At 44.8% G+C, this 15931-nt stretch overlaps 1 protein-coding gene across 13 annotated transcripts in view; it reads left to right on the top strand.

The window, feature by feature from the left end:
• The window catches only part of LOC100401450 (protocadherin gamma-C4), a 181746-nt gene that overhangs the window by 40590 nt on the left and 125225 nt on the right, over positions 1-15931 (top strand). The window contains exon 1 of one of the 13 annotated variants that reach the window (XM_054250060.2): positions 233-2798. The exons of 10 other annotated variants lie outside the window; for them this stretch is intronic. In XM_054250060.2, coding sequence (XP_054106035.2) covers positions 1746-2798 — 1053 coding nt within the window. In that variant the 5' untranslated portion in view covers positions 233-1745. Of the gene's footprint in view, positions 1-232; positions 2799-3977; positions 6592-12417; positions 15016-15931 lie in introns of those variants that run through there. 2 more of the 13 variants (XM_035286918.3, XM_035286939.3) reach the window with 2 other exon arrangements.

Consider the following 15931-nt stretch of genomic DNA (forward strand, 5'->3'; position numbering starts at 1 on the left):
AGATGTAGTAAATATTTTAATGTTTTTCAAAAGTCCTTTTAAAATGGGAAGAATGAGTGTCCCTATCAGTATGCTGCAGATATTTTTCCTAACTGGCCCATTTGGAGCTGATTTAGTCACCACTACTGCAGTTCTGCAGCGGAGGCGCAGGGTGCCGCTGCGGGTTAGTGCTGTGCAAAGCATTGGCTCCTCCCTCCGCAGCCAACTCGGAAGAAAAGTGCACTCTATATCCGGCTTCCTGAAGCGGAGATGTCATTGGAGAACCCACGCAACGAGACAAAGCAAGTAGTTGGTCCTGCTCAGACAACTCTTGGGGTTATTTAACGATCTCCTCTCCTCGGATTTAGAAAGGCAAAGGCGCAGAGAGTGGGATGGAAAACAGCTCGGGATGGAGGGGCCCAACAGGGAGGAGGCGAATGCCGTTTCTCTTCCTGCTGCCTTTGTTAGGCCAAGCGCTGTCCTAACCGATCCGCTACGCTATTCCGGAGGAGCTGGACAGGGGCTCGCTAGTAGGGAACCTCGCCAAGGACCTGGGGCTTGGCGTGGGGGATTTACCTACTCGGAACCTGCGGGTTAGTGCAGAGAAGAAATTCTTTACCGTGAATACCGAAAATGGGGACTTACTTGTGAGCGACCGTATAGACCGAGAGCAGATTTGTGGCAAGAAGTTGGCGTGTGTTTTGGAATTCGAAATGGTTGCAGAAAAGCCTTTCAACTTTTTTCATGTAACTGTGCTGATCCAGGATATTAACGACAACCCACCGACCTTTAGCCAAAATATCACTGAGCTGGAAATTAGCGAACTGGAGCTCACTGGAGCCACCTTTGCCCTGGAATCTGCGCAAGATCCTGATGTAGGTGTCCATTCGCTGCAGCAGTTCTACCTCATCCCTAATCCGCACTTCTCTTTGACTCAGAAGGAGAACCTGGATGGCAGTAGGTACCCAGAGCTGGTACTGAAAGCACCCCTGGACAGGGAAAAGCAGCCACATCACCACCTGGTCCTCACAGCTGTGGATGGGGGCGAGCCCTCTGGAAGCTGTACCACCCAGGTCAGGGTAATTAATTGTCGCAGATGCAAACGACAACCCCCCAGTATTTACTCAGGACATGTACAGGGTCAGTGTTGCAGAGAACCTGCCTGCTGGCTCCTCGGTATTAAGAGTGCTGGCCACTGACCTGGATGAGGGCTCCAATGCCGTGATCACCTATGCCTTCATCAATATTGGTAAGGCAGTGAGACAACTGTTCAAGCTGGATAGTAAAACGGGGGAACTCACCACTATTGGAGAACTGGACTTTGAAGAGAAAGATAGCTTCACAATTGGGGAGGAAGCAAAGGATGGTGGACATCACACTGCATATTGTAAAATATAAATAGATATTTGGGATGAAATGATAATGCCCCGGAGATAACCGTGGCTTCTGAATCTCAACATATAGGAGAAGATGCTGAGCTGGGGATTGCTTTTGCCCTGATCAAAACACATGATCTAGATTCTGGCTTTAATGGAGAAATCCTATGCTAACTAAAAGGAAAGTTCCCCTTTAAGATTATTCAAGATACCAAAAACACATACAGGTTGGTGACAGATTGAGCCCTGGACCAGGAGCAGATCCCAGAATACAATGTGACCATCACAGCTACCGACAAAGGCAATACACCGCTTTCCTCCAGCAAGACCATCACTCTGCACATACTTGACGTCAACGAAAATGTTCCAGTTTTCCACCAGGCCTCCTACATGGTGCCTGTAGCTGAGAACAACCTGCCAGGAGCCTCCATTGCGCAAGTCAGCGCCTCGGATCCCGACTTGGGACCTAATGGCCAAGTCTCCTACTCGATCGTGGCCAGTGACCTGGAGCCACGTGAGCTGTTGTCCTACGTGTCCGTGAGCGCGCAGAGTGGGGTGGCGTTCGCGCAGCGCGCCTTTGACCACGAGCAGCTGAGCGCCTTCAAGCTCACGCTGCAGGCCCGCAACCAGGGCTCACCGGCTCTCAGCGCCAATGTGAGCCTGCGCGTGTTGGTGGGCGACCTCAATGACAATACGCCGCGTGTGCTGTACCCAGCTCTGGGGCCCGACAGCTCTGCGCTCTTCGATATGGTGCCGCGCGCCGCAGAGCCTGGCTACCTGGTGACCAAGATAGTGGCGGTGGACGCCGACTCGGGACCCAACGCCTGGCTGTCCTACCATGTGCTGCAGGCCAGCGAGCCTGGGCTATTCAGCCTGGGGCTGCGCACCGGTGAGGTGTGCACAGGGCGTGCCTTGGGTGACAGGGAGGCGGCCCGCCAGCGCCTGCTGGTCGCTGTGCGTGATGGAGGACAGCCACCTCTTTCAGCCACCGTCATGCTGCACCTAATCTTTGCGGATAGCTTGCAAGAGATACAACCTGACCTTAGCGACCGCCCCACGCCCTCCAACCCTCAGGCGGAGCTACAGTTTTATCTAGTAGTGGCCTTGGCCTTGATCTCTGTGCTCTTCCTCCTCGCGGTGATTCTGGCAATTGCTTTGCGCCTGCGCCGCTCCTCCAGACCCGCCACTGAGGGCTACTTTCAGCCTGGTTTCTGCTCCAAGACTGTACCTGGAGTTCTCCCCAACTACAGCGAAAGGACTTTGCCTTATTCCTACAATCTTTATGCTGCTGCCTCACATTCCTCAAACACCGAGTTTAAATTTCGCAATATAAAGGCTGAAGATGCTGCACCACAAGATCTTCTATGTGATGAAGCATCTTGGTTTGAAAGTGCTAGTAATGACAATCCAAAAATGCCTTCTAGTTCAGGCAATTTGCAACAGGTGAGTTTCTTCAAACCTTTCCATCCATAAATGTAAGTGGGTTTCAATTCATGGATTTAGAGATGAAAAGTATACAGAGTAAATATTTTCTGATTACATTATTTTATTGATTTTTCTGGGTGTAGAGTAGGGTGTCTGGGCATTTCTTTGCAGGTTTATCTGTGTTGTGGTTGTAGATACCCTCCTTTTGATAGTCTTGAACATTTTGTTAATCCTAATATGCTATAATCAGAAATTTTTTTTTAAGATGGATTTTCACCATGATGGCCAGGCTGGTCTTGAACTCCTGACCTCAGGTGATCCACCCACCTCGGCCTCCCAAAGTGCTAGAATTACAGGCATGAGCCACGGCTCCAGGCCCAGAAACATTCTTAACACAGTATTGTCTCACGCTGTCATTTTCAGACATATCTATCCAGAATTAGACACAAATATGCACAATTAAGCAATTTGCTTAGTTTTGATGCAGTCAATCCTAAAATATATAAAACATAATATATATCTTAAGACATTTTATGTAACTTGTATATAATACTTTTACTTCCCTTTGCATGTTTTTAAATGTATACATGGATGTTGCCTATGTCAGGGCAGTTCTTAATTTCTATGGTAATCAAAAGAAATAATGGCATCTAAAATGGCAACTCTTGTCATGGGCACTGTAGTGAATTGGTTCAAAATGTGTTTGTGTAGCTTATGCCTGTAGTCCCAGCTACTTGGGAGGCTGAGGTGGGAGGATCCCTTGAGCCCAGGAGGTTGTGGCTGCGATGAGATATAATTGTGCCCCTGCACTCTAGCCTGGGAGACAAAGGGAGACTTTGTCTCTAAAACATGTATTTGTTCCCTTTGAAAATGGGACTAACGTAAATGATGGTGGACTGTGATCATTCAAGATTTACAGAAGATTGTAATATTATTTCTGTTCCCCGAGGTCCTCAAAGATATTTTTACAAAAATGAATGGTAAACTTCAGAGAACATTAAACTTTATTTGAAATAATCTCTGGCATTCTTTTAAATGCTTCGTCATCTTGGTGAAGGAAATATTATGAGTGTCACCTTTGCAGATTTAGCAAAAATAAAATTCTCTATATGGTGGTTTCACAAAACAATGCAGTATTAATTTAGGACTCTAAGCGTCGCTGTTCACTAACCCGGGCAAGAAAAATCAACGAAACTCGAGTTATATTCTCCAGCCACAAAGCAAATCAGACAGGAAAGCAGGAAAGCTGTGCACAAACTCTGACCTGAAATGCTTCGCACCTGATCTCTGCTTGTTGAAGGACCTTCACCCTTGTTTCTGAGAAGCGCAAAAGTGATGCGGAGCTGTTCTTCCCCTTAATCCCAAGGAAGTCTCTAACAAGCCAGTAATGGCGGTTCTGCAGAGGCGCCCGCGGCGCAGCGAGCAGCTCTCGCTCCTCACGCTCCTGGGGACGCTGTGGGGGGCTGCGGCAGCGCAGATCCAATACTCTATTCCTGAGGAGCTGGAGAAAGGTTCCTTCGTGGGCAACATTGCCAAGGACCTGGGGCTGGAGCCCCGGGAGCTGGCGGAGGGCGGAGTTCGTATCGTCTCCAGAGGTAGGACGCAGCTTTTCTCTCTGAACCCGCGCAGCGGCAGCTTGGTCACTGCGGGCAGGATAGATCGGGAGGATCTCTGCGCTCAGAGCCCGCGGTGTCTGGTGAGTTTCAACATTCTTGTCGAGGATAAACTGAATCTTTATCCCGTGGAAGTGGAAATAGTGGACATTAATGACAATACACCCCGATTCTTAAAGGAAGAATTGGAAGTGAAAATTCTCGAAAACGCAGCTCCATCCTCTCGTTTTCCACTAATGGAGGTCTATGACCCTGATGTAGGAAAGAACTCCCTTCAGGGCTTTAAGCTCAGCAGCAATAGTCACTTCTCAGTGGACATGCAAAGCCAAGCCCATGGGCCCAAGTACCCGGAGCTGGTGCTCGAGGGCACCCTGGACCGGGAAGGAGAAGCCGTTTACCACCTGGTCCTTACTGCCATGGATGGCGGTGACCCTGTCCGCTCAAGCGTCGCCCGAATTCTGGTAACAGTTCTAGATGCAAATGACAACGCTCCAGTGTTTACTCAGCCTGTCTACCGCGTAAGTGTTCCTGAAAACCTGCCAGTAGGCACACCAGTGTTAACAGTAAATGCCACCGACCGGGATGAAGGAGTCCACGGGGAAGTAACTTACTCCTTTGTGAAGATTACAGAAAAGATCTCACAAATTTTCTGTTTGAATGCTTTGACTGGAGAGATTTCAACTTCTGCAAATCTAGACTATGAGGACTTGAGCTTTTACGAGCTGGGTGTTGAAGCCCGAGATCGGCCAGGTCTTCGAGACAGAGCCAAAGTCTTAATAACTATCTTGGATGTCAATGATAATGTGCCAGAAGTGGTTGTTACATCTGGAAGCAGAACAATTGCTGAAAGTGCCCCTCCAGGAACAATAATCGCTCTTTTTCAAGTGTTCGATCGAGACTCCGGACTGAATGGTCTGGTAACCTGTTCCATCCCGAGAAGTCTCCCATTTGAATTGGAAAAATCAGTTGACAATTATTATCGATTGGTGACAAATGCAGCTCTAGACCGGGAAGAGATGTCCTTGTACAACATCACTGTGACAGCCACAGACAAAGGAACACCATCTCTGTCTACAGAAACAATCATTTCCCTAAATGTGGCAGACACCAACGACAACCCACCCACCTTCCCCCACTCATCCTACTCAGTCTATGTCCTTGAAAACAACCCCAGGGGCGCCTCCATCTTCTCTGTGAATGCACTGGACCCTGACGTGGACCAGAACGCCCGAGTCGCCTACTCACTGGCAGAAGACACCCTCCAGGGGGCGCCCCTGTCCTCCTACGTGTCCATCAACTCTGACACTGGCATTCTGTACGCCCTGCGCTCCTTCGATTATGAGCAGTTGAGAGACCTACAGCTGTGGGTGACAGCCAGCGACAGCGGGGACCCACCCCTCAGCAGCAACGTGTCACTGAGCCTGTTTGTGCTGGACCAGAACGACAATGCGCCCGAGATCCTATACCCCGCCCTCCCCACAGACGGTTCCACTGGCGTGGAGCTGGCGCCCCGCTCCGCAGAACCCGGCTACCTGGTGACCAAGGTGGTGGCGGTGGACAAAGATTCAGGCCAAAACGCCTGGCTGTCCTACCGCCTGCTCAAGGCCAGTGAGCCGGGACTCTTCACAGTGGGGCTGCACACGGGCGAGGTGCGCACAGCTCGGGCCCTGCTGGACAGAGATGCGCTCAAGCAGAGCCTCGTGGTGGCCGTCCAGGACCACGGCCAGCCCCCTCTCTCGGCCACCGTCACACTCACCGTGGCTGTGGCTGACAGCATCCCCGAAATCCTGGCCGACCTGGGCAGCCTAGAGCCCTCAGACGGTTCTCACAACTCAGACCTCACGCTGTACCTGGTGGTGGCGGTGGCCGTGGTCTCCTGCGTCTTCCTGGCCTTCGTCGTCGTGCTGCTGGCGCTCAGGCTGCGGCGCTGGCATAAGTCACACCCGCTGCAGACTTCAGGAGGTGGCTTGACGAGCGTGCCGGGTTCGCACTTTGTGGGCATGGACGGGGTTCGGGCTTTCCTGCAGACCTATTCCCACGAGGTCTCCCTCACCGCGGATTCCCGGAAGAGTCACCTGATCTTTCCCCAGCCCAACTATGCAGACATGCTTATCAACTCGGAGAGCTGTGAGAAAAACGAGCCTCTTCTGATAACTCAGGATTTACTTGAAACGAAAGGAGACCCCAAGCAACTTCAGGTGAGTTTATTTCCGCAGAAGCGGAAGAGTCATCTGATCTTCCTGCAACCCAACTATGCAGACACGCTCATCAGCCAGAACGGCTGGGAGAGGAGTGAACCTCTTTTGGTACAGGAAGATTCATGATTTTGTAAAGCGGAAGATTCCCTTGTTCAGGTGAGGGTATTGTTTTTATTGGTTGATGAGGATTAAAAATTATCTTTGATTAGTGCTTAGTTTTCTTAGTCCTTTGCAGGGAATCACAAAATTTTAATGTTTTTCTTTCATAAGAAAAGATTGTTCTTAAGTCTTAATTTTGTGGGGGGAAATAATGCATGTCCCAGTTTTTCTTTGTCTTTCTCTTCTTGGCAAGCTGTGTCTCGGCTTGAGTACATCTCGTTTCTTAGGGTTTTCCTACTATGCGATATTTGTAAGGTTCTTTCTTTTTCTGATGTGGGAAAATAACCTTAATTTAGGTCTGTATTAAAGAAGATCAAGATCTTGGTTGTAGGTAGAGTGGTAGCTCACACCTGTAATCCCACCTCCTCAGGAGGCTGAGGCGAGAGGATCCTCTGAGGCTAGGAGTCTGAGACCAGCTTGAGCAACATAGCAGGACTGTCTCTATTAAAAAAAAAAGAAAGAAAGAAATTAGCCAGATGTTGTGGCATGTGCCTGTAGTACTAGCTACTGGAGAATCTCTGACAGGAGGCTTGTTTAGGGGTCCTTGTTCAGGGTTCTGAGTCTGCAGTGAGCTATAATTGTGCCACTGCACTCTAGCCTGGGAGACAGAATGAGACTCTCTCTCAAGAAAAAAAAAATATTTTGTTTTTTCTCAGTGTTACTTAATAATTATAAACGACAGAGGTTCATATGGCAGATGTTTCACCTTTACTACTTAGAAATCAAAATTATTTTTAAAAAGATAGGAATCATTGAAAACTGCAGCAGGGAACACCTGATTTTTGGTGTTAGAATTATCTGTCATTTACTTGGGCCAATTACAATCACTATTATCTTCCCAATTAAAATCAAGATTAAAAAGACTTACCCGAGATAGGATCTCCCTCTGTTGCCCAGGCTGGAGTGAAATCCACTTGTAACTGCTGCTCATAGAGTGTGTATCCAGGGCAACTTGAATCTATGTTCCTGGGTTGCAATCCTCAAGTTTGACCCAAATAAACTCTACTTATATTATCTTTTAAAACAAGACTTTCTTTATGTATCTAACTCAGATTCTAAGAAAATAATTTTATAAGACTTCCTTCAAACTATAAAGCAGTATAGTGAAAAAGTATTTGTTGACATCACCAGTATTATAACTATTGGGTTGTTAACAAATAACTGTAAGTACCCAATGCTGTGTGCCTGCTATAATGTCTTTTGCATACTGTGTGGCTGATAGTATTTAAGAGTAAAAATTAATTTTAAGTCATGCTTGGTAGTGCCTGCTTACAGGGAGTATCTCTAAAAATAGATGACTGAATGGCAAATGGGAGAACAAATTTAATGGGGTTCAAATAAAAACTTAAATATTTCAACATTTTAACCCAGACAATAAGGCTCCCATCGCATAGAAACTCTTTATTGAAATATTTCAAGAAAAAGGGGACTATCATTTAGAAGAATGATTAGTCTTATTTATTATGACTGAAACATGCAAACAAGATCATTGTTTCATGAACAGAAAACAGCAAAGTTGTTTACTATCAATGATGTTTGAAAAGAAAATGGATCGGCCAGGCGCGGTGGCTCACGCCTATAATCCCAGCACTTTGGGAGGCCGAGGCAGGTGGATCACAAGGTCAAGAGATCGAGACCATCCTGGTCAACAAGGTGAAACCCTGTCTCTACTAAAAATACAAAAATTAGCTGAGCATGGTGGTGGGCGCCTGTAGTCTCAGCTACTCGGGAGGCTGAGGCAGGAGAATTGCTTGAACCCAGAAGGTGAAGGTTGTGGTGAGCCAAGATCGTGCCATTGCACTCCAGCCTGGGTAACAACAGCGAAACTCTGTCTCAAGAAAATAAAGAAAAGAAAAGAAAATGGATCACTAAGGAGGTAGGAGATTCTGTTATCAGCAGTCTTCAGAAGTTAAGTTGGTGGCCCTGGAATTAATGGAGCACAGGGGATTCTATAATTTGATGAATTGTTGAACTACATTATAGTCAAGATTTTTTTCCAGTCATGAGTTGGAAGATTCTCCAATCTGGTGTTATTATAGAATGGATTGGCCACTTGTGCATCTAAATTTATTATGCATGTGTAAGAAAAAAGTAATTGAGAAACTATCTTGAAAATAAATGAGAACCTCCTTTGTAATCTGACTTTGTCAGTCTTCATAATGATAACATTGAGTTGATGTTTCTTTAAATAAGGTGCTAAGAATAATACATGTTTTTCTAAACCAATATTGTGGCATTTACATTTAAGGAATTATTATAGAATTATTAATTTCAAGTTTCCAAATGTATATACCTAACCAAGAATTCAAATCATCCACATTTTCAAATCTAATTTGCTCATACATTTGTTATATAATTTGACAAAATAACAATTTTAAACAACTTGAATCTTGGATATTAGTCTCATGATTTGGGCGACCTGTTATACATATGATGATTTATTTCATAAATCTGAGCGTACGAATGTTATTTTACTATATCACCAATTGAGGATGTTAAACTACATCTTAAACATTTGTTGTTATAGGCAAAGCTCACTAACTACTTTTTGTGGATCTCAGGCTGTTTTACTTTATTCTCTTATTACCTGTGACTGTTTCATTTAAACAAATAAAACATTTCACTGATGGAAAAACTACCAACTTCTACTTTCACAAAACTCATTCATTCATGTGGACTGACTCACTATTAAACATCCTGGTAACCATGGGATTGGCTAAATTCTGACTAAGTGAGTTTCTTTGATCCACCTGCAATACAGATCATTAAGAATAAAATAGGTTGTCTGAGATTTGAGAGTTCAGTATGGAATTCTGAAGCACAGGGAATAAAAAATCTATCAAATTATTGGATTATTTTATCGTCTGTGAAAACCATTCTTTTTTTTTTTTTTTTTTTTTTTTTTGACAGAGTCTTGCTCTGTCTCCCAGGCTGGAGTGCAGTGATGCAATCTCTGCTCCCTGCAACTTCCTCCTCCTGGGTTTAAGCAGTTCTCCTGCCTCAGCCTCCCGAGTAGCTGGGATTACAGGCACGTGCCACCATGCCCAGCTAATGTTTGTATTTTAATTGGGATGGGCTTTCACCGTGATGGCCAGGCTAGTTTTGAACTCCTGACCTGAAGGGATCCACTTCTGCCTCCCAAAGTATTGGGATTACAGGTAAGAGCCACCGAGCCTGGCCTAAACGCCATTCATTTCTGATCAAACTCCTGTTGAGGTGGCAATTGTCAAAGAGGACGGAGTAAAATTTCAGAGGAGAATCATTGGAAAATACCTATATCTTTGATTGAGAATGAATATCTAAATGGAACTTCAAAGAACTTTCTTGTTTGTTTTAGTTTTAAAAAATGTCCCAAAAAGAAAAGAAAGACGATAATCAATTTGATGCCTGGGAAGCCAAGTACATTTTACATAGAATTTTTTTTCCTTTTTTTTTTTTTTTTACCAGGAGAAGCTGGTCTTTCAGGATCAGAGTTTTTTTTTTAATGCAACCAAACAAATGGTGAGGATTCTTCCCAATATCTTAGTCAATAATAATATGCCCTCTTTAAATTATGAAATGATTTCAATTTGATATGATGAGCTTATGTTAGATTTTTATTAAACATATCTTGGTGGTTTAGTAAAGATCTTTAATATTTAATTTTATGATGTGTGATAACTCATAAAATGTGAATGCTAGAGAGAATGAAGACACTTACTTGCTAAGGTGTGTATGCTTTGTGTTCAGAGTAGTCTAAATTTAACTAGATGTTATTTCTTTCTTTCCAAAGAAGGTGCCAAGACACAATAAGTTAATTGAGACTTTTTTAAAAACAATAGACTAAGAAACAGATGTGAGATGAAACTATGAATTTTGAGGCATCAGGTAGAAATGGATCAACACATTGAGAGCTGTAACCTCCAAACATGAAGTTTGTTTGAAAAGATCTGCAAGTATTTGTGTTATTTAATGACCCTACACTTTGCTTGCTTCAACAAGAAGTTAAAAAGTACTACTAAACAAATAGAATTTAACTCCAGTTTATAGAATTCATCTATAATACCTCTGTTAGTTCTTTTAAACTTATCTACTTTCATTCAATAGTCTTCCAATTTGACAAAGTCAATACAGGGCATGTAGTGTATATTACATAATACCCCTTCTAAGCCTAGGATAGTGCCCTATAATTGTATACTGGAATACAAAGTATAAATATTAATGCTAAGCAGGTAAGTGAAGAATATGCATATCTTTATATTAGTTAAAGTGATGTTTCAATGGTTAATTAAGTTCAAGTTAGTCAGATTTTACAACCAAAATACATTAAAATAAATTTTAAGATTTGAAAAAAAAACTTATCTACTTTGTGAATGCAAACATAACTATGGATTATTTTGATTGATCAAAGAAGAATTTCCTTCAAAGTATTCCCTGTATTCTGGAGCAATGCCACCAGAAAGCATAAATAGGTTACTTAGGTGCCTCCCACAAAACTGTTAAGCTTTCTTTGTGTTCTGGGTTCTCCTCCTGGTTCCACCAGCTACTCTCCAGGACCTAAAATAATTTACAAAGCAAGACTGTTTCTTACCAGGTCTTTATTCCAGAGTATGTCATTCTCTTTTATTCTGCAAATGTGTGAAAGGAACTTTCTTTTATTTCTGCTAGCAAAGGGTAGCCTCGGAACTGTCGATAATTTAGTTTTACTCCATCAACATCAATGGAGAAATGAGTACCTCTAAGGATCCTCTCAAGACAGTCCTGCATTTTGCTCAAATGCTGTCTAGAGATCCTTTTTTTCTCAGTTACCCTAGAATAGGGTAGGATGAAGATTTGAATTGCATGCTAAGATGAAGACTTGAATTGCATAATGAAAAGAATCAGCCAATCCAATTATTCACTTTCTTATGAATTCACAGCCCATTAGGATCTCTGCAGATTTCTGCCTTCTGTAGAAAATGGGTTGCTTCTATAGCTGATTGTTATAGCCAAGACCAACAGTGATTTCTTTCTTTTCTCACAAGACTGGGAATGAGAATATTTGGATTCCTACAATGTTCTACTACTATATAATCAGGAACAAGGCAATTCTCTCTCATTTTTTTAAATGGCCAAAATAAAGGTGTTAGACCATCTCTAAGGTTCTATACAATCAAAAATTTATTAAAATATGTCTATATCTTTTACAACAATTTTGACTTTCTGAATCTTGCATGGTGGTGTCTAGGATATATGTGTTCACTTAATATTGAATTAATTAAAATGTATATACACTGATGTAAATATTTTCTACATAAAATCTTTCATACGTATTTAAACAAAGTTTACCTTTTTACCCTCAATGGCTGATTTTCCTATGTGCAATAACGTGTAAGTCAGTGCCCAAAAGAGTCACTTGAAAGTTGCAAGGCAAAGCAGAGTTTTAAAAAAATTATCTAAGATTATCAAACACCTGTCCATAAACACTGTTACATTAATTCAGTGTCTTAAAATGGATTTTTAAATTATCAGGGATATCTAGAGTAAAGAAATTTAACAGGGAAATTTTGAAAGATGAAACCATTTTCTATGAAATCAGTGTATTGTGCATCAATCTGGTGCAGTAACTTAGTAAGGACTCAGAGCGCCGCTGTTCACCAACCAGGGAAAAATGGTGCGAGAGATCCCACAGAAACCACCGAGTTTTACAGCACAGAGAAAGGAGAGCTTGCGGTAGGCCCTCTCCCAGGCTGCACTAAACTCAAGCCTCTATCCTGCGGATTCTGAGCTCCCTTTCCGAAGACAGAGGGGTCCACCAGGACACACCGGCACGCATTCAGAAGCACTTCCCGAGACGGGCGTCTAAGCAAAAGGAGCAGGATGACTATGGCGGCTCAGCCGAGGGGCGGGGACTGCAGAGGATTCGTTCTGCTCTCCATCCTCCTGGGGACCCTGTGGGAAGCCTGGGCAGGACGTATTCTCTACTCCGTGTCGGAGGAGACGGACAAAGGGTCCTTTGTGGGTGACATCGCCAAGGACCTGGGGCTGGAGCCCCGGGAGCTTGCGGAGCGCGGAGTTCGCATCGTCTCCAGAGGTAAGACTCAGCTTTTCGCCCTGAACCCGCGCAGCGGTAGCTTGGTCACTGCGGGCAGGATAGACCGGGAGGAGCTCTGCGCTCAGAGCCCGCGGTGTCTGGTGAACTTTAACATCCTGATGGAAGATAAAATGAATCTTTACCCTATAGACGTGGAAATAATAGATATTAATGACAACGTTCCAAGATTCTTGACGGAAGAAATAAATGTAAAAATAATGGAGACTGCAGCTCCTGGGATTCGATTTCCGTTAAGTGAGGCTGGGGATCCAGATGTGGGCACGAACTCCCTCCAGAGCTACCAGCTCAGCCCCAATCGCCACTTCTCCCTGGCTGTGCAAAGTGGAGACGACGGAACTAAGTACCCTGAACTGGTACTGGAGCGAGTGCTGGACCGGGAAGAAGAGAGGGTTCACCATATGGTCCTCACAGCCTCTGACGGCGGCGACCCACCCCTATCCAGCACCGCCCGCATCCAGGTAACAGTGGTGGATGTGAATGACCACGCGCCTGTCTTCTCTCTGCCTCAGTACCAAGTAACTGTCCCCGAGAATGTGCCAGTGGGCACAAGACTGCTCACAATACATGCTATCGACCTGGACGAGGGAGTCAATGGGGAAGTGACATATTCCTTTCGGAAAATAACCCCTAAACTTCTACAGATGTTCTATCTAAACTCACTTACTGGAGAATTATCAACTTTAGAAGGATTAGATTATGAAGAAACTGCCTTCTATGAAATGGAAGTTCAGGCTCAAGATGGTCCTGGTAGTCTGACAAAGGCGAAAGTCCTGATCACAGTATTAGACATGAATGATAATGCTCCAGAAGTGACTGTGACGTCTTTAAGTAGCTCAATCCCTGAAGACACACCTCTTGGGACAGTAATTGCTCTTTTCTACCTGCAAGACAGAGATTCTGGAAAGAATGGTGAGGTGACCTGCACCATTCCAGAAAATCTACCTTTTAAATTAGAAAACTCAATAGATAATTATTATAGATTGGTCACAACCAAAAACTTGGACCGGGAAACACTTTCTATGTATAATGTCACACTGAAAGCCACAGATGGTGGGACTCCTCCCCTGTCAAGGGAAACTCACATCTCCGTGCAGGTGGCAGACACCAATGACAACCCACCGACCTTTCCCTACTCCTCCTACTCAGTCTACATTCCTGAGAACAACCCCAGAGGGGCCTCCATTTTCTTGGTGACTGCACAGGACCACGACAGTGAGGAAAATGCCCAGGTCACTTATTCCTTGGCTGAAGACACCATCCAGGGGGCACCAGTGTCCTCGTATGTCTCCATAAACTCTGACACTGGAGTCCTGTATGCACTGCAATCCTTTGACTATGAGCAGTTGAGAGAACTGCAACTGAGAGTGACCGCACGTGACAGCGGGGACCCACCTCTCTGCAGCAACACATCACTGAGCCTATTCGTGCTGGACCAGAACGACAATGCGCCCGAGATCCTGTACCCTGCCTTCCCCACAGATGGTTCCACTGGTGTGGAGCTGGCGCCCCGCTCCGCAGAGCTTGGCTACCTGGTGACCAAGGTGGTGGCGGCGGACAGAGACTCGGGTCAGAACGCCTGGTTGTCCTACCGCCTGCTCAAGGCCAGTGAGCCGGGACTCTTCACGGTGGGGCTGCACACGGGCGAGGTGCGCACGGCGCGGGCCCTGCTGGACAGAGACGCGCTCAAGCAGAGCCTCGTGGTGGCCGTCCAGGACCATGGCCAGCCCCCTCTCTCGGCCACCGTCACGCTCACCGTGGCCGTGGCCGACAGCATCCCCGAAGTCTTGGCCGACCTGGGCAGCCTTGAGCCCTCCGACGGTCCTTATAACTCTGACCTCACGCTGTACCTGGTGGTGGCGGTGGCCGCGGTGTCCTGCATCTTTCTGGCCTTCGTCATTGTGCTGCTGGCGCTCAGGCTGCGGCGCTGGCACAAGTCAAGGCTGCTGCAGGCTTCCGAAGGTGGCTTGGCGAGCATGCCGGGTTCGCACTTTGTGGGCGTGGACGGGGTTCGGGCTTTCCTGCAGACCTATTCCCACGAGGTCTCCCTCACTGCTGACTCGCGAAAGAGTCACCTGATCTTCCCCCAGCCCAACTATGCAGACACACTCATCAGCCAGGAGAGCTGTGGGAAAAACGATTTGCTAACATACGTAGATTTTCATGAATGCAAAGAGGAAGTGCCAAGTATTCAGGTGAGCCCAACCCTTTCTTTATTTCTGTGAGGAATTTATTTGCATGATATTTCTCTATTATTTTGCAAAACCAGTGTTTTGAAAATAAGGATTTAAAAAGTTTTATAGAGGTAAAAATAAGTTTCCCAGTTTCCTTCAGTGGTGATACTTTAATGTAGAACACATAGGAGATAGCATCATTTCTTTAGCGAAAGGCTATGGACAATATTATGAATAAGTGGACTATTGCGTTTTATAATTTCCACATACTTTCCAATCTGTTTTCCAACTTACTTTCTCAAATGAGAATGAATCGAGTCTTTCCTATTGCACCAGGTTAGCAGGAATAAAACAGATCTCAGCTGCCTTCTTAGGATTCTCTTTGGCATTCAAATATACAACAGGTTCTGAAATATTTCTTCCATGTGAAGACTTTTCTGTGCCTGATTCTGCCTTCATGTACCTCAGCTTGGGGGTCCTAAAAAATCTTAATTGCTTCTTGACCTATATAAAGTATAATCATCTATTAATGGGATGGTAGTGGAAGGTTAGATTTATGCCTAAAGAATGAAATGTGTGTGTATCACAGTTCACTAAGATCTACATCAAAGACAGATATCAAGTCTAATGCCACACTAAAGGCCATCAGACCAAACCATTCTACTATGTCAAATGTCATTTTAAGTGTTGTCATTGGCATTTGTGAAATAGGCAGTTACATGTTTTAACATATAATTCCAATTTGCTGTTTTAGTGGAATAGCTAGGTGCAGTGTGTCTGTGGGATATCAAAGTGGGAGATTGGGGATGCTGGCTTTGTTTCAACTGTCTCGTGTACTCAAATCCTAGGCCATTTTATGTACACAGGTCCTAGACCAGTAGTTGGTTTTATTCCATAAGTATATTGAAAAACTCAATTGGAAGTAACCCGATCTGGG

Source organism: Callithrix jacchus, chromosome 2 (assembly GCF_049354715.1).
Source record: "Callithrix jacchus isolate 240 chromosome 2, calJac240_pri, whole genome shotgun sequence".
Classification (NCBI taxonomy): domain Eukaryota; kingdom Metazoa; phylum Chordata; class Mammalia; order Primates; family Cebidae; genus Callithrix; species Callithrix jacchus.